Source organism: Sylvia atricapilla, chromosome 4, assembly GCF_009819655.1.
Source record: "Sylvia atricapilla isolate bSylAtr1 chromosome 4, bSylAtr1.pri, whole genome shotgun sequence".
In the NCBI taxonomy this organism is placed as follows: domain Eukaryota; kingdom Metazoa; phylum Chordata; class Aves; order Passeriformes; family Sylviidae; genus Sylvia; species Sylvia atricapilla.
Window position 1 is genome coordinate 61,272,391 of NC_089143.1, and position 24,682 is coordinate 61,297,072.

The 24,682-nt window shown below is 37.5% G+C and overlaps 1 protein-coding gene across 1 annotated transcript in view; it reads right to left on the minus strand.

Annotated features, from left to right (window-relative positions):
• Nucleotides 1–3,317: 3,317 nt before the first annotated feature.
• Nucleotides 3,318–24,682, minus strand: part of HHIP (hedgehog interacting protein) — a 68,638-nt gene continuing 47,273 nt past the window's right edge. The window contains exons 5-13 of the mRNA XM_066318103.1: nucleotides 22,869–23,020; nucleotides 22,256–22,429; nucleotides 21,292–21,435; nucleotides 20,291–20,412; nucleotides 18,136–18,259; nucleotides 17,639–17,769; nucleotides 16,911–16,992; nucleotides 6,629–6,777; nucleotides 3,318–4,216 (exon numbers count right to left, since the gene is read on the minus strand). Coding sequence (XP_066174200.1) covers nucleotides 4,023–4,216; nucleotides 6,629–6,777; nucleotides 16,911–16,992; nucleotides 17,639–17,769; nucleotides 18,136–18,259; nucleotides 20,291–20,412; nucleotides 21,292–21,435; nucleotides 22,256–22,429; nucleotides 22,869–23,020 — 1,272 coding nt within the window. The 3' untranslated portion in view covers nucleotides 3,318–4,022. The remainder of the gene's footprint in view (nucleotides 4,217–6,628; nucleotides 6,778–16,910; nucleotides 16,993–17,638; nucleotides 17,770–18,135; nucleotides 18,260–20,290; nucleotides 20,413–21,291; nucleotides 21,436–22,255; nucleotides 22,430–22,868; nucleotides 23,021–24,682) is intronic.

The following is a 24,682-nucleotide window of genomic DNA, read 5'->3' on the forward strand; positions in this document are numbered from 1 at the left end:
AATAAGCACCTGCAGCAACCAGGGATTGCTGATGTTTGCTGTGGGCCTAGAAAGGGAGGAGCTGCAAAACCAAATGTGGACAAGTGAGTGAAAGAAGGAGGTAAAGAGAGGTGTCATGCCAGTGATACAGAATTTATATTCTTATTTGTACCTAACTTACACTTTGTTGCAGGAAATAGAATAACGTGTGAGGATTTAAAGGAAAAAAGCGTTTGGATCTGTGTCCCTGTCTGTTAACAGAAGAAATTTATTCCCAGAGGGGGAGGCTTTGAGGCGCAGTAGAAAAATGAGTTTACTGTTTTTCTGAAATGGAGTGAAACGATTTGGAGCTGATTTTGCATAACATCTTTTTGACCTCCTACTTATCTATGGAGTAAAGATGTCTCTCCTTATATTCCAGTAATATGCCTTCTTTCTGTTCAGCAGCATTTAAAAGAGAAAGATGAGTTTTCTGTCCCAAAATAATAAAGCAGTGGTTTAATACTAGCAGGAATCAGGGAGAGTCATGCTTCTTGCAACAGGTACGTTTGTTCTCCTTCAGCAGCAGAAAGGCTGAAAGAATGCTTGAAATGTACAATGTGTTGGGAACAGAGAGGCAGTATCTCGGAATAAAGGAAGAAATGAATGGAATAAAAGATTAGGAGAGAGAGACACAGAGACAGAGACAATTTGAACACATACATAAAATCCCTTCTGGAGGCCCTTATCTAATTGCCTCATTTATCTAGTTTCATTTATAAGCTCAGTTTTATTCTGGGACACTCTCAGAGGTTGTGTGAGAATGGCTGCAGAATGACCTAACTGGCAACAGGCTTTCTACAGACCTTTTTTTCCTTTTTTTTTTCTTTTTTTTTTTTTTGTATGCCAATTCTCAGGGCAATTACTGCAGTTGCCCTTTTTATATCAGCATCTTGGGTGGCTACGCCTGGGGTTTGCTCACTCTTTTTAATAGTATAATTTCTTTTTATAAATAAGCAGCTAGGATTTTTTTGTGTCTTTTTTCTTTTCTTTTTCTTTTCTTTTTCTTTTTTTTTTTCTTTTTTTTTTCTTTTTTTTTCTTTTTTTTTTTTTTATTTTATGAGAATACTTCTTTTCCACTGGGACTTCCTATGAACATGTGGGCTCAATGCAGATGCCTGCTTTCACACAATATAAAAGATGATTTAAAATGAATCAAAACAGTTTCATAAACTATCTCCCCTCTCCCTCTAACCTTCACTTAGATTATTTCTTAATTTCAAAGTTTTTATGGAATGACTCAGAGCAGATTTTTTTAAAATAAAACTTTTAAATTTTTTAAAATAAAACTGAAGCATTTAGCTTAAATTTTATTTAATTTTGAAAGTGATTTTCTGGGTGCAGCACAGTTGATGTGATTTTTTGCTGTTGATTTGAATGAGGCCTGGATTTAATTCTTAGCTCTTACTGATGTTTTATTTTCGGATTTCACTAGTAAACTAAATTGTCTTTATTATTAAGATCGAAACTCCAAGATCATTGTTTTTTGTTCTCTGCATGACTGTGGCATATATATATATTATTGTGAATCTTCAATTTAGGTGCCATCTGTGGTATTTTTTAAGGCACTAAGCAGTGAGAAAAGAACTATCACATCTTCCCAGCTGGTTGTTGCAAATAACGTGTCACAGTGGAGTTAAAGTTAGGTTTATTTTCAAATATATTTCCTAGAAGAAAGTGTTAAAGATGTTATCTCTGTCAGATATTTAAACGTTGCTAAAATACTTCAGCGACTTTCTTGCCTTGCTGATTATGAGGAGTGTAATAAAACCGTGCTATGTGACAGATTTAGACAGCTGGCTCATTCATGAGAAGTTCACATTTTTGTCACCCACGTTGCATAAGGAAAGATTAGATGCTAAGGTCAATTTACAAAAATGGTTGTCAGGACATTTTTTAATTGTAAAACTTTCTGTGATGGAATTCAGGGAAAAGACTAAAGGCAGAAAGCAGTGGAGACAAAGAGCTGCTATTAACCTACAGATGCCACCACAGGGTTCATTTTAAGATTGGTCACACTGTTTAGCCAATGAAGTGTTCGTGTGACTATAAGGGACCACCCTTTTCTGGGGTGAGAGGGCAATTTGGTCTTCATGCTCATTTAATCCCAAGATGTCTTTCAATGGACTGTCAGTTGAATCTACATTGTGCAAAATTATGCATGCACTTTTTAATGCAGACCATTGTTCTCTGAGCACTTAACCAAGATTTCTCAACCAATTTCCATTTGGCATGAGGTCACTCGAAACCCGGGCAAACATATATGGAAGGCAAATGTAATTGTCCATTCCTCAGAGCTGGAATGTGTGAGACACAGAAATGCAAGTATCGGTCATGCTGTGATTTCAGATTTAATACTCACTAAAATGAACACTGACAAATTTCTGTAAGAGAGAATTTGTTGCATGTTGCTGCCCTGGAGAGATGATTTTGCTACTGGAGAGTAACATGGTGAAAGTCTTTTAGATCTGTTTGGCTAAAGTGTTGTCAATCTTTGATGCATGAGCAGCTGCTTCGAAGGACCACAGGATGTGCACACTGGGGCTACTCTGCTTTCTTTTCTTAGGCAAGATTTTGTAAAAGCTGCAGTAGGTAGTTTGCAGGTAGTGCAAAGGAAACCTGATAGCTGGTGAGTAGTAAACAAAGAAACTGCCAGTAGAGCTGGAGATAAGAGGGCACCGGTTCTGCAGACACATCTCATTAATTAATACCTTAGAAAACCTGGCTACAGCATGTACACATTTATTGATACATTTACAAAGACTCGGTTTTCCATTGGCTCTCCAAGGAACATTTAGAACTGCATTTGGCAAGAACCGCTGCAGGTTTTGCACAAGTGACACCATGCACAGGCAGCACAGGCCCATGTGAGCTCTCACCCCGGGATTCCCTGCTCAGTGTGGCATTGGCAGAGTCTGCCTGTGTGTCACCTCTTACCCTGTCCTGCTACAGTGAAAAAAACACTTTATGGACACTCTTAACACATGCTGTAAGTTTTTATGGTTGGTGGGCGTTTGCTTTTTTTTCTCATCTGGTGTAAACGAACACTTTGACACAACGGTACATTTCTAGATTAGATCCACAACACATCGAAGTGTACGTGTGTTTGCTCTCTCTTTCCCAGTCTTTCCAATTAAGCTGGTGAAAAATGTAACTTTAGTATTTTACAGGACATGGTAAAGCTGTCTTATCTAGGTGATGTCTATATTATAAAAATAAAATAATATAAATATGTAACATGAACCCAGTGCCCATCGTTAAATAAAATATATGATAAAAAGCAGACCTTCTAGGATGACTGGTTTTGAAATATGCGAATATAATTTAATTATTAAACACTTGAAACAATCTTGATATTAAGCTGCGATAACCAGATTTTTGCATCTATGCTAGATAAAGAAATAACATTCTGTAATAGAGTTACATTGATGAAAGTGAAGGTTACAGTCTTACAATGAATTGCCTAGATAGGAATGCATTAAGCAGTTCTGAAATATTGTCTCATGATGGAGTTCAGTTTACCTTAGAAACTGTTACAACTGGATTTTATTAAGTCCAGCAGTTTTACACAGCGATGTTTGGAAACTGCTTTCTCACTGCTCTAATCAGACAGGTACAGGAATGGGATTTCTGGGATGTCAAAGAAATCCATTAAGACATCAGGAAAGTCCTTTGACGAAAATGTGTTTTACAGTGGAATTGCTTCGTAAACTATTTCTCATGAAGAAATAAATATTAAAAAAGATTCCACTCTCTGCAAAACCGTGTTTGTGACAGCGGCTGCGTGTGTATGTGTGCACATATTGGATATTGGGACGTCTGTGGAGACGTGCAGGAATATTTACACACATACAAGGGAATTTTCTGCACATTGGTGGATATTACACTTAAATTAATAAAGTAAATCAAATCACCGGTGTTTGTTGCAGGACAACAGTCTTTCAGAAATGACAGGGTTCAAAACAAATGCCCGTTGAAAGTGGAGTTTCCAATAGTCCCAGAAACTATACAATGTAGCTGGTTAGATCCAGCAGGTAGGATGTCATGTCTAGGATCTGATCGAGAATACCTGCCCTTGTCACTCTTCGGATGTTTCTATCCACTTGTTCACACTGGGGGCCGAGATAGCCTTTTTTACACAGGCATTTATTGGGCCTTACACAGACACCTCCATGTCGACAGGCCGGGTCACATTTGGCTGTGGGTGAAAAAACAGTGATTTTCTAATTAGTTTAGAACACCTCAAACAAACAACAACAACAAAAGATAACAGTACACGTTCAGTTAGAGCTTTTCTAACCTTGTCGTGATAAAGCATATAAATTAAAAACAACATAGAAAGGGTGAAATATTAGGAGCATATTTTTTAAAGTTTTAGAATATTAAGGGAGGAAAGTAATTCTGTATATCTGTGAGGATGTCACCCAGGAAAGACTGATAAACTCAAATAAAATATTTTTTTGAAATGTCCGATTCCCATATTCAGGTTTCATTTAGGAATCTCAGTCAAACTCCTTTGTATACTCAGGGTTTTGGACTACACATGTGCCTTAGCAAAGCAGACTGCACCTGAGCAGTGCACCAAATGTACTCCTTTTGGTCTTGAACCACTTAATTCTGGGACCAAAACTGCATTCCTATTGGAGAAAAAAGAGCCAGGGTGTTGTTTCAATCATTTTTATCAGTTATATAAGTTTCAAAGTTTTCCCCTCTTTAGCAGATGCCTGACAACTTATCTATAGAGTTCTAGGTTTATCAGCTTGCTTCAGTTTTTGAAATATGGCTCCTATTTTAAATTGTAGCCAGTGTCAGCAAAATTACTGCTCAATAACTTTAGTTGTGGAAGTATTTTCTTCTGGGATAGTCACAGGACTGTGATATATATATAATGTACATAATATATCTTTCTTTTTCTGCAGGTGTTATGCTGCTTAATGTAATGAACTTAATGCTGCTCTTGTAATGAACTTTGATATGGATTTACAGATATTTATAATACATTATAGAAATGCAGGTTTTCTTGATTCTGTCCAAGAGTTTTTTAACTACATGAAAGGGAAACTCACACCTTGTAAGGTAAATTTTCTTATTTAAACTATAATAGTAGCTTGAGGTTCAACTTAGAACATCTCTATCAATTGTTGTGTGGGATACAGGGAAGGAAGATCCTTAGTCTACATCATTTTGTGGCTTTCTTGCTCATTGTGTCCATCAAATCATCTATTGTAACATTGTGGTTTTTGAAACAAAAGAGGTTATTCAAGACCCATTTATGTTCATGTTGGAGGCATTTTTTACTTTTAAATTCCACTTTGACAAAGGCTGTAGAATGGGCCTCATTCTCGAGATGCAGGAAGGCTCTGACAAATGAGGACAATTGAAGCTGGGATATTGGGCCACACTACCTCATTCATTTCTCTAACCTGCCTTTGTTGCTGCATTGTAGATGGTCAGCTCATGTATCTTTGCCAGAAAGATACTTTATTAGTGATTAATTCATTTAATTTCATTCCAAAGTCACTCTTGCTCATCACTAAAAACCTGGAGGTTGCTGAAATTTACACTACAGCCCATAAGGACTTCGTAGCTGACCCTGCTTCAGCAGGGCCCTCCTAAGTGCCCTTCCAACCTGAATTATCCATGATCCATCATGAGATCCTTGTCTTCCCTTATTCCTTGCTATTTTTTTGAGTTCTACTGCCACAATATTAACACCTCTTTGTGTGGGCATCTGGTCAAACTCGCTGACCAAATAGGCCCAGTCAGAGAACTCAGCTGATGCTGAGAAATAAAATCTTTGTAATAACATCTCCTGGTGCCCAGGCTGGCCCAGGAACATCTGCACTGGCCAAAAGGACACAGCTCGGATAGAAGCACAGCCTCTGAGACAGTGATGGCACAGCTGTGGCACTCCAGGCTTGCTCACCTCACCCCTTGGCTGGAACACCCATCATCTTAGTTTGATCACAGTCACTTTTCCAAGTGACTTTTTAAAAGCTAAAGCAACAAGATAGGACGTGATGAAATCACTGTAATAATGGATCACATAACATTGATTATTAGCTGCTTTGTGATACATTGACAGAATTCTCTTTACCAAATTGGAGCCATTTCATTTGGTAGGATCAAAAGCAAGAATGTACCAGAACGAAAAAATCTGCATTAAATTAGTGAAGTGCAAAAGATGCAATAGAGATCTGCAGTTCTGATTTACCATCTTTCCTGACAAGTTAACTCTCTTTGACACTGACAGTGATAATACTGCAAGTGGAAGGTGAATTTCCAAACAAAGGACATGCATTGACTGCATCGCCTTTCATTTGAAAATCTTGGTGGGAAAAAAAAAAAAAAAGAATACTGTTGTCATGTTTATGCTATCAATGGCATTCTGCACTGGCTCACAATGCATTAGATGTTTTAGCAGTTGCATTCATCTAAAGACTCATTGTTCTCCTGCAGCTCGTGAAATCAGTATTTTTTAATGTTGTCTTAGAACTGAAGGCTAATATGTTGGTCAACATATACTGAAAATTTCTCTGAGCAAATAATTAAAGCCAATTATGACATGTCACTGCTTTTTTCACTTATTGCTATGAATCTGTATACAAACCAGCTCTGCAGAACTCTCCTTCCCAGCCTTGATTACAGCAGCATTTTCCTGTGGGAGTGCAGTGCCCGTTCCGACAATGCCTTGAGCATTCAGATGTCAGTATCTGTGCAGGCTGAGCCGTTCTTTTGCATTCTTCAGGGACTAAAGGCCTGAATAAAACCATACAAACCAAGCAAAGAGTTAAAAGTTGGGATCAAGAAGAAAAATTTTGATTTTTTTTTTTTTTTTAATTAAAAGCCTGATTCTGTGTTGTAGTGTTGTCAGTGGGACGAATCATGAGGTTTCTTTTTTCCTCAGAAAAAGCCATAAGCCCAGAGATGATGTGTTACAGTACAGAAGAATACAGTGCAATTTGCTATTATTTCATGTAACTGCCTTCAGAGATCTTCCACAAGATTAAGCAATAGTCCTTGAGAATTCTTGAAGCATGAACCTGCCAAAACCAGCTTGCTGAAGGTTTATCTTCATAAAGCTGCCAGCTTATCGCAGTCAGCATCTGATGGTGGGTTTTTTTTTCATTTCTAGCTGATCTAGATTTCTCCTAAGAAAGGGGGAGGAGTAACCTGAACAAGTTTTATGTCACCCATTATGACGTGCAATAATTTTGCAGAACTATTTCCTCTGTCTACAAATTCAGTTTTTAACTGCCAGCTTTTTATTTCTGTATTTCCATGGAATGATATTTGGATTGTGCATTCTGGATGCTTATTTAAGCATCTGAACATCATAAAAGGCCCTTTCACTGTGAGAGTGACCAAGCACTAGCACAGGTTGCCCAGAGAGTTGTGGAGTCTCCATCACTGGAGATACTCAGATGTTGTCTGGAGATGGTCCTGGGAAATTGGCTGTGGGAGTCCCTGTTTGAGCAGGCACCAGAAGTGCCTTCCAAACTTAGCATCAGGTGATTCTGTGGAATGTATGCATGAAGGAAGTCCTAGTTCAGATGACTTAAAATATTTCTGACCCTGGATGTTTTGGTTGGGCTAATAGGATCATCCAAGGGCTACAGGTTCCCAGTAGAGGTACCATGTTTTGTCTCTGCTGTAGGTTTGGTTGCACAGGTACAAGTTTGGGAAAGAATGTCAAGATCTCCCAAGCGATCTAATCAAGTAATTGAATAGGAACATCATGGAAAATTAAGGTAATTAGTGACAAATACAAAATTACTCATTCCCAAGGAAATCATCTTAACTACTGCCATACATACTAAGCTTGAAATGAGCAGGAAAAAGATTCTAATAGTTTCGTGGAGAGCTTAGAGAAACCTTGGCTAAGTGTCCAGCTAGAATCCAAACAAACCAAAACAAAATTCTATGAGAAATAGAATAGAATAGAATAGAATAGAATAGAATAGAATAGAACAGAATAGAATGTTGTTCATTATATTGACATCAGTATTAACACCCCAATTATGTGCAAATAGCTGGAAGAGCAGCTTGTGCAGCTTGATTACTCTGTCACATATTAATTTCCTGGACTGATACTCCTGTGCAGAGGAAAGGATAGTTTTTGGGGTCTGAGAAAGAATGGGTATGATGGGAGGTGTGGAAAATGGTGACAGAAGAAAAAGAGGAAAATATTGCGATTCTTTTTTATCTCCCATTTAAATAGAAGAAATATCAAGGGAAAAAATTAAGCTAAAGAAAATAAAATTAGCTAGCTGAACTCATCACTACTGAGATATCAAAAGATACCTAAATCCCATGTTCTACAAGAATTTTAAATAGATATTTCTGTGCACAATGGGGCCATTCAAAGAAATATTAAATGGGTAAAAATAACTTTTTAAGAAATAAGCATTCATACCTAAGTCCCTCACTAGCTGACTGGGCTTACATTTCCCCCCTCCCATTTTGACATGCATCTTGTTAATGGTCCATTACTGGGTTTCTTGCATTTTTCCTTGAAACTAAGTAATACAGTACAGGCCCACTGGTTTGTTTCAGCATAGCACTTTCCCTCCTCAGTCTTAATTACTACCATGATTATTTAAACATCCACACACAAGAACTGGTTCCCCAAAGATGTTAAGGAGAGAAAGAATGTGTAGATGCTTCTTAAGCACAGCACCAAGTCCTGGTTTCCAAAGCATTTCTGAGAATCAGACTGAAGGTCCTGTATTATTTAAGGGCTTTGAAACGTGTTTTGACACCTTTGGTGCAGCATATTTGAAACCCTTTCAGTTTTACTGTTTACATATTCCACAGCTGTCTTTTAAATAGAATGCATTATTTTTTTGACCTGTAAGGAATTCCAGTTCTGTAATGAACAATGAGTGTATTACATATGATCTGGTTAAGAAAATTCCTATACTTAAAAAGCAATATTTACATGAAATGCTGTTTTGGAAATGGTTCTAGCAAATAATACGATTTTCAGTGGAGACTGGTTGAGATTTAAAGTAAAAAGATCTGTCTTCTAATTCCTACATCTGAAAAAAGATTTACATTTGAATTTTTTCTGTATAGCCAACTGCATAGGATGCAACATTCTTTTTCGGTCACGATTTAAAGCTCGTTTATTTCAAGTTATTTTAAATGGGAGGCTTCTCTTCTCTTGCTCAAACACAAGTACAGCAGGAAGTATAACCTCAGGCTCCTGGAGCATCTCTTGGAAAAGGGCTCCAGTGGCATATCTTTAGCACAGAATGACCTCATAAGTCATAACGGTATTTTATTTGGGAAGACAATGATTTATTTTATTAATAGATGTGAAGTATTTATCTGTGATACTGCTATACTATATGGTTCTTTTTGTATGCAATTAGGAAGGCAGAAGTCATACTTTTTTGTATCCAGCTGAGCATGGCTGGTCACTTTTATGATTTAGAGTTTTCTGCTGCTCTTGGTACTTGTGAATATAACCTTGCCTTTTATTCTACCATCAGTCAAGAACTTGCACTTATCAGCCTTGGATAATATTTATTAATGGTGGAGTGGAGTAGAAACAAAGATGGAAAAAATTCTGGTTGGCAGGGCGCCTTAGGAGAGGAGGAATACAAATGCAGCTGCAGCGGAATCCTCGCGTGTGAGAATCGCTGGTTTTCCTTAGCTGTGCTCTGGGAAAAGCCACGCTTCTTTCTCAGGATTCCAGCGCTGCTCTGGGACCAACACGTATGGAGAGAAAGCCTCTGCCCCACAGTGCTCACACTTCGCATTCTTAGGGCTTGGAAGGGATGGAAATGTTCAGGCTCAGCGCAAGCTGAAGTGACTCTCACGAAGATAACATAAGTCCTGAAACGGACTGTTAGACAGGACCATGATTTTGTTTATATAACCAGTGCTTCGCTGTGTCTCCTGATGTGGAAAATGGAGAGGAATAGATGGAGCCACACTCTGGGCTGGAGAGAATTTTTTTCCTTGTATCCCTCAATCTATAAAACTCTAAAGGGTACAGCTTGATTACTCTTACAGTAAGCACTATTTGGTCCACAGAAAGTCAGCCAAAAATGTAGCTGATAATGACTATTTATATGGTCTGTACAATTCCAGTTATCTTAAAGAGCTGTTCATATATACAGTACAGTACAGTATATCTTGCTTGTTAAAACAGGCTTTCATGAAACTGTATAACAACTCTAAATGTATGGAACATGGAGGAAAAGTTGTACTGGGGGCTGGGGCCTCGCTGGATCCCTTCGCTGACGTGTGCAGTGAGCTGGGAATTCTTGACTGTGCAATGTGTAAAACAATTTTTGCTGCCTTACCATAGCTAGTAGAAGAAAGCAGCCTCTACTGTTTAGAAGCATATAAAAGTCCAACGTGCTTTAATAGATTAAAACTCATCCTGGCATAGCTCAGGACTTGATGCTTTCTTTAGTGCATCTCTCTGCAGCTCCACTAAACACATAGAGTGATTTAGTTGCTGTATGGGCTATCCGTAACTCAGATGTGTATAAATCAATGCAAATGGAGGGCCAAACTCAGTAAAATAACTGTACTGAACAGAAAACAATTCCTCTACCAGGCTTTTGACACAATATCAAAAATCTCTACTTCCCTACTAAAGTGAGGGGGAAAAAAAGGCAGACAAAATTCCTGGAGGTTCAGATTCAAACAAGAGACACTGCTGTAGAAATCTTGATACAAAATATATGGAATGTTATGCTTCAGCTACCTGCACATAAGATTTAGGTGTTAGAATGATACTTAAGTATATCACCAACATTTGTGCATTAGTTGTTGCGGTTTTTTCCTTTATAAGGGAAAATGTCAAGAAAAAATAATTTTGCTTCACTCCTTGTCATAACCTAAATTCACTACTTGTCATAGAATAAATACAGCATCTCTTCAGGTACAGCTTCTAAAATTAAAAAGTATACCTTTAGTCCTGGGAGAGATGCCAAAAGCTCGTTACTTGTCTCCAGATTTACTACATGGGAATAATGTGGAAAAAACTCATGGCTTTTAAGATTTAAACTCAGCAGCATATCAAATTTATTCTTATATGGTATACTTGTTCATGACCTCTAGTCTTAAGAAATTCTGTCATGTTTGAAAACTAGTCCCTAGTGAAGCCTGTATCAATGTTAATAGCTAAGAGGTCAATGCAACTGCTAAACAGTTTGTATTACTGTCAGGGTGGTCATGAAAACAACACCTGCTGCATGAGCACTTGGCAGCTGGGTCAACAGGCACTGTGGGAATTTATCAATTTAGGGGGCCACTTGCATAACACTTTGACTGATGAATTGGGAACGACTGGCTTACTGGGCTAAAGCTGCTCTATTATGTGTGACTTTCTTTAGGATGGCAGAGGCTTCCTGCAGGCTCCAGAAAATAAGCAAAAGATAAACTGAGCTGTTTTTTTCCTTATAAAGTGATAAAAAGTGAGAACTCCTTAATAGCCAATGCTAGAAAGACTGTAAGAAAACGGGGGGAAAAAAATGAAACCAAAACAAAAACTTTTACAGTCAGTGAGCTGTGATGTGATTGAAAAAAATCCTTAGGTTTTTCCATCGTGGTTACAAAGGAGTTTTTGTGAAGTACTTCTGTAAAGTGAAACTCTCTAGACTGGTATTCGCAAAAAGCTCTAATTTCTCTTTAGTGTCTCTTGTGGGAATAGTAACTGCATGTGGGTAGGTAAATGAGATAAGAATTTTGCATGCTCCAGCTAAACTAAACATAATTAGACATTAATTCTGGCTTTCCATTCCCTCAAATGACTTAAGGGATAGTAACTTTCCGAAGAGAAAGAAATCATATGGCCCACCTGGGTTGGTGAGTGCATTCACCAACAAAATTGGCTCCTTCTACAGTAGGAGCCTTGGAGTTTATCTATAACCCATCAGAACTGAGTATCTTGATGCAGATTACTCTAAAACTGTGTTTCCATTTCCACAAGAATTAAAGTCTCAAACAGAGCTTCACTTTCACAAATGCTTTTCTTCTGTCATACCACCAAACACTCCTGACTCATATTAAAAAATCAAATCACTAATTGTTTTCTAAAGAGCCTGAACAGCATCAAAATGAGGTATGACCTAGATATTGTCCCTTCATGTCTGAAATCAGTCTGTTTGGAAATGCTCTCCGACAACGGAAATCCCGGAAGGTGATGATGGAAAGGATGATAAGTGGAATTATATACTCTGGAGGGGCATGAAAGAGGAGTGAGATGGTTTGAATCAAGTTCAAGTTTCAGTCCAACGGGAAGCAGCTATTCCGGCTGTTGATATGAAACACATTGAAATCCAGATCTATAAGGTGTTACAAGGAGAGGAAGAGGAAATCTTCTTCTGTGTGCAGGAACACTTACTCAGGCTCTGCCCTCTGTCATAAAAATCACCTGCTGGTCTCTGTGAGCCAAAACAATTTGGTCAAAACAAACTGGTCAAAATAATTACTCATCCCCTTTGGAATCACTGTATGGATGGTGGCAAACTCTCAGAGCTTCAAACTTCACAGCACATCTTTTAAAAGGAAAACTTTTGCATTGTCTGTAATTTCTAGACTCTTCTCTGAACATCTTTCCTTTTATCTGTAATTTAGAAATTAAAGTGATCATATTGTAACTACTCTAAAAGAAAACTTACAAGGCCACTTTATGGCTGTTCTTCCACCACACAAAGTTTATTTTCTTACTTCTTGGTCTAGTAATAATGTTTAAATTACAGACTGCATGGACCTATCAACAGATCATACTTATTTAAATATTCATTTTCACAGTTGATTTTCTCCTCTCATCATGCTAGAAAAATGATTACTTTTTCTTTTCTAATGGTTTGTCTTCTATTTTCTCTGTTATCGACTAACTGGAACCTTTTGATCTCTAAATTTTTTACATTACTGTTTACTTAGTTGATTTTTTCTTTTCAACTCATCAATACTTTTAAGATGGATATTAGTATGTATTTTTAGAAAGAGAAAACACAACAGAAAAGTTACAAAACAGAAAGTAGAAAACTAGAAAATAAAAACGTTTTGGGTTTTGGTCACAAAATCTATAAAATGCTAGTATTTGCATTGACCTTCAGTATATCTGACTAACCCTACCTTTTAGCTGAGAAGAACATAAGTCTTTCTCTCTATATTTTCTCCCTACTCCCAGTCCCTGGAAAGTAGTGGTAACAGGTTTTTTGATAATCATCAAACTATGGATATATTTTTCAGAGACACTTTCAACTGAAGAACTTCTCTTAACTGCCAGTTAAACACATGTGCCCAATGTTGGTTTTATGTGCTTGTGATTTTTAATGTTTCCCACATCTTCTTCATCCTCAAAGCCAAATATGCTATTGGCTATACTCATTTCTCTATGGGATTTCTGGCAATATGTAGTATATCTGTAGTTTGCAGCACGTCACATACTTAGGATTTTTTTTAATCACTTCATTGTCTATGAGCTCTCAGGCACTAATGCATCATTATAACAACCTTTTTATAAAGAGAAGGATTATTTCACTCCATGCTTTCAGTAGGAGTCTATCTAGTTATTGATATGAAGTATTTGGAAGAACTGAACAAAAGTTGTACTGTGGTACCTGGAATTCTGTGTTTCAAACTGCTTTGATAATTGTGGGATTCAGAACTTCTGTGTTGATCATGTTCATCAATTTGTCATATATCACCTCAGTTTAACAACTCATTTCTGTTACACTTAGAGGATTGTTTTAGGATGGGACCTTCCCATTGCTGCATATTGAACACTAATGCAAAGGGTTCTCTGGTTTACCCTCAACTTCTGGTTGTCTAATGTTTTAACCTGCCCACTTAATTTGATTTTTTTCTATATCCAAATAGATTTCTGTCTTAATCTACATTTGGGACAAGAAAAATAGGAGTCATGGTTATGTTTGATTATGCAGTAGTTCTCTACAAGACAAAAGGACAGGGCCTCAAGCTGTGCCAGGGGAAGTTCAGGTTGGACATCAGGAAGTATATTTTCACTGAATGGGTTTTTAAGCATTGGAATGGGCTGCCCAGGGAAGTGGTGGAATCACCATCCCTGGAGGTGTTCAAGAAACACCTGGACAGGGCACTCAGTGCTCTGGTTTAGTTGACAAGGTGGTAGTATGTCAAAGGTTGGGCTTGCTGATCTTGGAGGTCTTTTCCAACCTTAATGTTTCTATGATTCTAAAAAGATCAAAAGAAATCAAATCCTGCACCTTCATGTAATGTTGGTTTTTTTTTTTTTAATAAAAGAATAATTTTGTAATTATTCTGCTTGCAGCAGCTTACAAATGCCACTAACAGAAGGTTGAGTTTGCAAGGAATTGTTAACTTCCAGCAGGGGGCTACTGCAAGGAATGATAATTTTATTTTCTATGCTACTCCAGGCATAGAAGATTCTCTTTGCAAATTAACAGGTCTGCCAGGGGCCACCTTTCATAGGGGTTTTTACTAAGTAATGAATTTCTGAGATATGACAAATCAATAGTTTAATGATTTTATTTTTACCCGCTACTCATAGTCCACCTGTAGCATCTTTACTTTGTGTTCCACAAAGCTTAGTGTGGTGGGGTTTATGTGAATATTCGTTGTACTGGTATGGTGCACACCATGAGGAGAAGCAACAAAATGTTAACACAGAAAAGAATATTGTCTTGTAAATAACACTGTTTTGTTACTAAAACTTCACGTGAACATTTGCCAAAGCTATGGAATTTTTAAATGTTTTACATGGGCATGGTATGGTAAATAGAATGGTAAATGGAATGGTAAATAGAGCTGCAATGCTCTGTTGTGGAAGTCACTCATTATCCTTCCCTTAAAAGCTGCAATGGTGTGAGACTGAAAGACAACAAACCTCAAATCTTTGCCTGAATGAAAATTATCCCATGTTTCTGAGAAGTGTTACCAAAAACTATATCCCTTTGCCACAGTCTGTTTAATTTCAACTGTGTGCCAATTTACAAAAGTATTTTAGAGTTTTCTGGTTACTTTCACCAGTAACCAAACACAGTCTTGACCCTTTTCCATGCATGAAAACAGCCAACCGTGAGTGCAGCAATGGGAGGTCTGGCCTTTCAGGTATGTCAGCTGAAGACCACCCTACTGGAAGAGGTAACAAGAACAAAAAGCTGAGGTCAAACAAGGCAGCCCCATGTAATTAGATACTAATAGTGGATTTAGGGTGTAAAATTCACTTAAAACCATACACCATCAGACTAAACAATCCCAGGAAGAATGGCAAGTTTTGTTCTAAAAAAATGTTTTCAATACCAGAAAGCATAAATAAAACATACATAATAACCTTGACTGACAGACTGCACCAACCTGCAGTAACATCTGCTTCCGAATTATTTGCTGTAGTTTTGGGATAGTACAATTATAAAACACTGAAACTCCACTACCACTGAGACTCTGCTGTAACTTATAGTACAGTGTGCATCCATTGTCATGACTTTCTTCTTGTATTCCCTTGTTATCCCACTAACAATGTTTAGAATTTAATTCTGACAATAAATTCCTCCCTTAACAGCAAAGCCAAAACTGGAAGTCTGACTCTATCTGATACTCATGGAGGAACATGCTGAAGTAGATGCTGAACAAATTGGCAGCTGCTTTTGTAGGGTATGATGGGGTCAAAGTAATTACACAACAAACTTAATTTCTCTTGGCTGTCTCATTTCACGTTGATTTCTGATACTTTTGCAGGATGGATGTGCTACTTTTACACGTCAGAACTTGGTCTGATAGAGCATCCGCCATGAAGAACGTGGTATTCCCCCAGCTAAAGTGAGTATCTGTCTGCTCACATCAGCTCTTATTGCTGCTGGGGCCCTGGGGTCATGTTGGGAACTGGCTTTTTGCAGTCTGTCCAGATTCCTTAATATTCTCATACCTCCAGCTGCTCTGCAAAGATCATGTCTTGAGGAACTTTGGTTTGATAATTTTCATTTATCCTTATTTTAAAACTGGTAAATTAGTCTAAATAATTAGAACAATCCTATTAATTCAATGTCTTATAAATCACTTGAGTGGCATTTATGAGCCCTTTGGAAACAGTTCTTTAAGAGCTATTAAAGAATTTCATGTATTTCTGGCACAGAGTCCAAGGACAGAGGATTTGCCTCGTTGGTGCTCCAAGCCTGCCAAGGGAGAGACAGGTAATGGAAGGGATGTGGAAGGATGTTGAATATTAGCAGTGACAACTCACACCTACTGAGAACTGAGTTCTCTCTATTATTGTCCATTGCTGGTATCTCCTGTACAACAACAACAACAAAATGTTTGGGAAAGACTGAACAAGTCCCTTATAGAGCTTAATTATGCTCAAACTGACACTGGCTAGGACTGCCAAGTATTTTCTGTGCTTGCTTTTTAGTACCCAGAACAGGTATAGTCACACAGTGCTGATCTTTGGAGCCAGCTCCTGTTGTGCACTGTCCCACCACAGCAGCAGGTGAGGCAGCAGCAGCACTGGGGAGAATTCCAGGATCTGCCTTCCACTGATGCTGCATAACTTTTTGTGGTTCTTTGGCTTCAGAACTACCAGGAGCATCTTTTACCAGTCCATATGGTTCCACATTAAGTAGGTCTGCTTCTCTATGAAAACATGCTAAGGATATATTTCTGCGTGGGAATGTGGGCAGCTTTCAGCACAATGTCAAAGTGTAAAACTTACGGGAAGTTAGTGCTGGTTACCCCTCTGTTGTTCTGACATTCACTTCCTGTGAGACACTGAAACTATTCTGCTGGAACATTTGCTTTTAGGGAGCCCCCTGCATTGAGAATTTTCCTTTTTATTGAAAGTCAGCATTACATAATTCAGCCACATGAAGAGAAGTTTTTAACCTATTGAAGGAAAGGCTGATCCCAAAGAGAAGTGCAATACTCACCTTTTTGGGTCAACGATCTTGTAGAGTTTTCCACTGTGAGGCTGTGTCATACTTTTACTGCTTGATAATATGTAAATCTCACCTGTTAGGGAAAACAGTGAATAATAATAAATAAACTTATTATTATTAATTCGGTAAATTTATTATTAATTCAATAAATTACTTCTCCTTTCCTAAGATGTTAAATACATGATTATTGTGATCTGGTTGTATTTAACAAATGAAATTTAAAAAAGACTTCTGAAGAAATACTGAAATATACAACAGAATCATTTGCTAAATGAAAATTTATATAAGCACTTTCCCCAGATTGATGCTAAAATGTGAAAAATATTCTATCACAAAAGTTTTTTCTTTCATATAGTATAGAATTGATTAAAAAAATTAACTTGATGAGGAAGGGAGAAGAGGGGTCAGTCTGCCCATGCAATATCTTTGCCCCTTAATTCCATAATGCTGGAAATAAAAGCAAGTATTTTATGCATTGTGTCATAGTGAGTGCCAGGGTACACAGCATGAGAGACACAATAAAGAATTTTGTCCCTTTCAGCAACACATTCTCTTCTCAGTTCTTCCTAGAAGGCTGCTGAGGTGTAGCTGAGAGCAGTGTAGACAGCTTTGGCAAAGGACAGATAGCCTTCTTTTTAAACATTTACTATAATTATGAATACTTCAGTGGGAATTACTGATAAGCCTTATAAGTTACAAACAATTCTTTTAGTATTTACCTAATTCATCTTCTCCAAATCCCAAGACAGGGCCTGAAAAGAAACCTCTACATGAGCCAGTGTTGCCAAGACAGAGGGGTTTCTCTTGCCACTGTTTGGTTGCAGGACTCTGTTGCAGTGTTAAAAAATTTCTACATTCAAAAACATATAAAAAAAAGTTATATTACATTTTGAACAGAGAGTTTTCATTGTCCAGATAAATAAGTAAACACTTCTTAGTAGCTGCAAGTAGCTTCACAGATACATCTGTGCAGTTCCTTGCCTTTCGATTTCCTGTACTTTTTCCCCAAGGATTAGGTATGTTCTGTGTGTCACCATCCATTAGAATGCTGGGCTATTTTATTCCCCGATCTAGAATCTAATCTGCATTATCACACTGCTGAACTGGCCAAGTGACACAATCCACAAGGCTGCTGGTGTGGCTTTATGCAGGCACCTGAGTGACAAATTACACTTCCCATGCATTTCTGTCTCAGCATGAGCAGTCCCCAACCTACCCATTGCGGTCTCCGAACACGTAACTTCCATAGAGCCTCTCCGACTGGCAGCCCCGGTACACAAATCCTCCGACCAGGGACCCACTGCTGAAGGGTTTGAATTCTAGAAGTGAGGGCTCGCTCTCTGGAAAGGAACTACCGTAGCATTAGATCATGTGCCTTTGTGTATTGATGAGTGTTTAGGAAAATGTCACTGCTTCAAGGAAAAGGGAAAAATTCCATTGAAAGATGTGTTGCCAGAAATGAGATGTTAAAAAAAACCCCAGAAAAAATTACAACAAAGTCTGTTTATGAAATAATCCATTAGTGATTTCAAAAGGAGAGTCTATAATTTCTTTTGTCCATGTGCACAAGCTGGGTGAATAAAACTACATAAAAATTAGGGTGGACTTCCATTGAAATCAGTGTGATTACTGTTATTAATTTCTACATGTCAATCCAGTCTGCAGACTAGATCTCCTGAACTTTAGAGACAAAATAACTCCCGTTCACTGCAGAGTCCAGTGTGGAAATTCCAGTGATTTTCAGTAGAATTAATTTTGAAATCCTTTCAACGGTTGGAGAAACTTTCCAAATCACAGTTTTAAACATGATATGTGTGTTATATCCCATAAAACGCTACTATTACTGGCTATATCTTCTCATGGTAATTTATTTTGTACTGCTGTCCTATAGTTTTTCCCCTCCTTTTTTATTTCACAAAACCACAGAATTTAGTCCAGTCCCATCAAACAATTCTTCAAGGAAGTTTCAGTGTACATGTTCCTATTCATGCAATCAAATACTGCTTAGGGTAGAAGTTGGCTCCATTTGACATGCTAGCTGCAAAATTTCTAAAAAAGCCACAGGCAGTAGACCATTTTTAATAGGAATTTTTTTTTAGTCAGAGGGCTATCTGCAAGTCTTTGATAAATGCATTTCTCAGACTGTTCTACATGAGTTACAGCTGAAATTTTATGGGGGAGAAAAGGATGGTGAACTCTTTTTAATGAAGCCATTGACCCACAGCCTAGTATTAATATTGGCAAGCTACTCTGGATAGACACAATATTGCTTAGTTTACTCTGCAATAAGGATGCAGTCAAAATTCCATTGGAGCAGTGGTTAACCAAATATTATTCTTTGGTTTGGCTTTTATAAAATGGACACAGAAAATCCATGCAATAACTGAAGTGGTACAATTGCATTGTGCTATTGTGTACTGTTGTGCCAAGCAGCACAGCTGCAGTTGCTTTTAAGTGGAGGACAGGTGGGAGAACCTAGGGATGTGAATTCGAAAGGGAAATGCTACATTCCAGGAGACAGGCCACTTCTCAATGCCTTTACACAATTTGGCATTTATCACATGTTACCATCAGGAATTTACAAGCTGCTAAATGGGCAGTCAAGGCAGGTGATAGCTCGGAGGAAGTGTCACCTGCCTTGCCTGAACTAGCAAGGGATTTTGGTGAGCATCAGTTAAACGTCAAACAAACAAATTGTGACTGGCAATCCTACTGATTCAGAGAGAGCATGAAGCACTTTAATATTTTAAAGTCTGATAGTGTGTATTTATCTTTTTGTAATCTAATCTAAACTAGTCATTTATTATGAAGTAGTAGCATAGTGCCTTTCTCTAAGTTTTTTATTTTTAGTAACATTTAAACAGAGCTCAGTCATTTCCCTGTTTGGTTGTGGTCTGTTGTTGTCTATCTCACTTTTTCCGTTGTAAGAGGCACATTACATGAGGTTTCCATTCTCTGTCTTAAAAGGTTATTTGTGAAAGATTAAGAATACATTTTCATCATTTCCTGATATTCCAAAATATTCTCTTTATGAGCCAAAATATACAGCAACAGTGAGATCTTTGACAGACTAGCAACTGTCAAATTTGTTAAATCTCATTTACATGGTATTCTACACCAACAAGAACAAAGTTGAGTCATTTCAATTTGGATTTGGCTTGCATCTTTCATCCACTTCTACACTGAAGTTTTCTCTGGTAAAGATAAAACTTTTCACTTCTATCTCCAATAAGTTGTCTGTCCTATCTATGCTGTAAGTTTCCTATCATGGCTATACAGGCTTTACATATTCACTTCTGCTTTTTGTTTGTTATTCCATGAACATAGAACCTGAAACTGTTGCCAGCAGCTTTACCCTGTGTGGAACTTACCATAGTCTTTGCCCTTTATTATTTGTAAGATCCTTGCCGAAGATCTGTTCTTGCCATTTGAATCTGAACAAAGTATAGTTAGATTGATGTTTACATCTGTTGGGTGCCGGTCCACAGCACACCTTTGAAACAACAAAAAAAGAGAAAATCCATGAGAAAGGTGAGTTCATAGCATGTAATTATCAATAGGAAGCATTACATTTTAAAGTATTAGTGTTTCTTTGTGGTGTCTACTCATTTGGGGGACCTATTTCATGCTGAGCCAAAATACCTGAGAAAAGTGTCAGATTTATATACAGGAGATAATACAACTTTCCCATTCCTACATCCTTTCTACACAATGGGAAAACCCCCCATTTTTCCCTAATGATATAACGTAGTCTGCACTATAGCACCTGAAAAGAATAGTGCCTTAAGCTAAATGAACTTATATGGTGTAGGAATTTTGGACTGTTAAAAAGTCCAAGAATCAAGTCCTTATCTGAACAATTTGACTTTCTGATTTGTTTCAGACCATGACTTTAAATGTCACTTCAGTACTACCACCCACCTAATTTGCTGAATTATGTGTTGTTTAGTTAAAGCATTGTTCTCCTCCTTCTATTGTTTAGATATCACCAGATGTTCTCATTTGTTTTCCACGTGCCTTTCTTTCCCAGTCAAGATTCCCATCTCAGCTGCACTTTACCACCTCTCTGCTTAAAGCTCTTTTCTTTCACAAAGGTAGAAAATTGATTCCTAATTAAAACTAAAAGTCCTGTACTTTGTTTCTGTTATTTTGGTCTTGACTTGTAGTAGCTGTGCATGCTCCTCTCTTTCCCCTTTGCCAGTGTACATTTGTTTCTAACTGTGACATATGTGTGGAGGTGGAGGAGTGGAAGATTCAAAAAGTTCAGAAGTGCTTTTATTACTGAAATATTGCTGCCTGACTATAAAGAAAAAGCCTAGTTGAAAACAGTGTCTGCTCCAGAGTAATTTCAGTTTGATTGAAACTTCCTTACCGGCCTGGATTGTGGAGTCCATGTGCAAAAATCTCAGGAGGTTGGTTTGTGCTGTTGAAGTGTGGGTTGCTCCGAGGGATGGAATAAGGGACATTGCACAGGTCAGTATTGACATCGAGGCGCAACACAGAACCTGTAAAATCACTGAGAGAGTTGGAGGGTAAAATAATTGGGTTTTTAAAAGTGTTTTACTGGTAGATTTAATTCATATAATACTGGAGTGAACCAGCAAAATAAACGACCCAGTTTACTGATTAATCAGGAAGAGATTGATTTCATGGTGGATGCAAGTCCAAAGAAGACTGACAGAGCTGTCAAAGATTCAGTTTGGCAAATATCTTGCCTTGTTATGTGCAGATTAAAATGCCCCTGACCATGTTGCTGGGAAGCAACTTGATCATAAGAATAACTTTCCAAACATCAAAGTTGTTTAGGGCCTCAAATATAAGGCTACTAACTCTTTTATACTGTGTGTCTAGAGTAACTATGGATATAATCACTTTGTAATTACAAAGTCCTTTTTGCTCACACTTTGGATCCTACCCTTGAATTCAATGATTTCTAGCCACAATAGAATGCAAAGACTAATTATATAGAAAACAAGTGAGAAAAAAATTGTATTGTTTGAATAGAGATGTTGACATTTTTTTTAAGGATTTAGAACTTTCTCATTATATGAAACAGAAGAAACTAAAATGTTGTAACTTACATTTGTGATTGTGATGGAGGAAAGGAGAAGAAGAGCACCGAAACTCTTTTCATAAACATGAAAAGACATGATGTTTAAATTAATTCCATTCCATTAATTTAAAACCAAGTACTACAGTTGCCCTCTGGTCTGCGTTTTGAGTATATCCTTATACTTAAAAATAATTTAAAAACCACAGGAGCACCTGCAATTCAGCTGAGCCAAAGAGGCCTTTGAGCACAATAATAGAAGTCTATCCACTGGTAGTTTTTGTACCTTAAACCATCCATCTCCTCCATGTCATCTAGAGTGATCATGCCATCTCCAAGAAAAATGTATAGGAAACCATCTGGGCCAAACAGCAGCTGTCCTCCTAGATGTTTTCGATGTAGTTCTGCTACTTCTAAAAACACTCTTGCTGTCCTCATGTCAACTTGGTGTGGATTTTTCCTGCAAGTCAAAGACATGAATGAAGTTTGCACAGTTCACTGTTGTTGTTCTTCTTTCTGAACATACACTTGACTTGTTCAAATTATACTTTGAGATGTGGATATTGTAACTTGGTGGAAAAATGCCTAACAGTTATTTCTGAGAAATTTCAACTTTCTAGCATTCACAAATGGTTACTTTGCTGCCTATACACAATAAGTAGGAAGTAATTGTAATTAAAAAAGTGACAGAATAACTGAAAAAAAGTCTTAAAAAGAAAAAAAACAGTGAACTTACTGTCATTCCAAAACTACTAATTGAAATAAAATCCAGAATAGTTTTTCTGCAGGTGCCCAAGTTTATACATTGTGAACTCATATTCATTTTAGAAATCAGAAATATAAAGTGCAGAGGTTGCTGAGAAATACAGAGTTTGTTAATTTTAGACTTCTACTGATACCTGGATACTGTGTATTCTACGACCCTAAGGATGTGGTCATGAGGTCCAATAGCCCACCGTTCTTGGTTGGTGGTATAAGACACATACAGCTTTCCATTTTTCTTGTAATTGGGGTGGAATGCAAGGCTTAACAGTCCTCTTTCATCTCCTCCCTGCAGTCAAATGAAAAACACAAAGAATTGTGAAGTTAATTATGTTCTTTATTGTGTTTCAGCTGGAACCCAAAAAAAAAAAAAAAAGTTTCTTTCTTGTGGATAATCTTTGCCCAAACTCTTTTCTTTCTTTCCTGACTACTGCACAAAAAGGATTATAAAACATTTCACTTTGGGGAAGTCTTTAAGAGTTAGAACAAGACAATTGCGTTCTGTAGCTATCTATGCACAAGTCTGTTACGCCACTTTTGTGGAGTGATTTGTGTATGTAATCTTTGGGAAGCCATGAAGACAAGTTTAAGTGCTGTGAAGGATTCTTTGCTGGGTTACTAGGTTGCTTGTAATTCGTAGAAGACGAATAAAAAGGTCTATAATCAGCAGTCACTTCTAATCCAAGTATCCAAAACCTAAAACATAGTGCTGGCTGCCAACTCCCACTGTCTTGGCAATATGTTTAGAAAACAGTTAAATTGCTTGTGTAATATGTAAACCTTTGTTTTACCCTGGAGGCAGCAACATCAGTTGTCACAACTATGGTGGTCTGTTCATCATAGCTGGTGTACTGTAGGTAATAAGCAGCCTTGGTCTGTGTGCAGAGAAACCATACTTTTACATGTGGTCCCTCACTGGAAAGGTTTTTTTGTTATTTTTTTAAAAATAAAAATAGAAAAATCTCAGAACAACTTTCTTTTGTTATTATATTTGCCATGAAGATTAGTACAGTTATATGTTAAGCATCCAATCCATGTAATGTATTGTGACAATGCAAATAGAACTTAAATAGGAGGCTATTTTCTTTTTGGCTACTAAACAGCTTCTAAAAAATGTATGTACTATTACTATGCCTAAAACTGTATTTGTAGAAATGAAGAATAGAACTTAGATTCATTTGTTGCTCTTGAGACAATACAGGGAGCATAGCTGAGGCACAGAAATAAACACAGCACATAGTTAACAATTCAAATTCAATTAATCTGTGTGATTATTCACAAGGTTATAGATGTTTTGGGGTTTGACTCAGGACTTGCTGGCCCTTCAAAACTAGAACCAGTGACTCTGTTGTAGATTCAACTGCTGCAGCTCTGCACCCATAAGGAGACAACGTTTTGCAACTCTAACCACACCCAGGAGAACTAATTATGGAATTTGAAATTATAAGAGAGAAAGAAGCTTTTAGAACGTATTTGCACTTCAGAGTGATGGACGGGCACGTCTTCCTGTTGAAAGTCATCCCACAAAGGGCCTAATTGGGAAAGTGCACAGCTTTAATTTATTTTAATTCAACGTGATTGCCGTACTTCCTTTTTAATCACAACCACCAAAGAGAAACCTGAGTCAGAAATGGAGATGTAAATAGGTCAAGAGATTTCCATACAAACAGATTTGTACCATGAGATCCTGCTAATTTAGAGGCAGACAAAATTTGCCAGTTTGTTTGCTAGAAAAATTTAGTTTCAGGAGGTTATCAGAGAGGTTAGTTTTGAAAGTCTAGTTAGAGCTGCCAAATCAGTTGCAGTCATCATGGATGAAGGGCCTGCCAATCCAGCTCTTTCTCCCTTATGAGCCAAAAATAATTCTGCAGCTGAGTCTGAACTGATTGTAGATATTATTGTTTGAGTTTCTAAGAGTTTTGACCAAGTTGCTCTGATAAAGTCTGAAGCA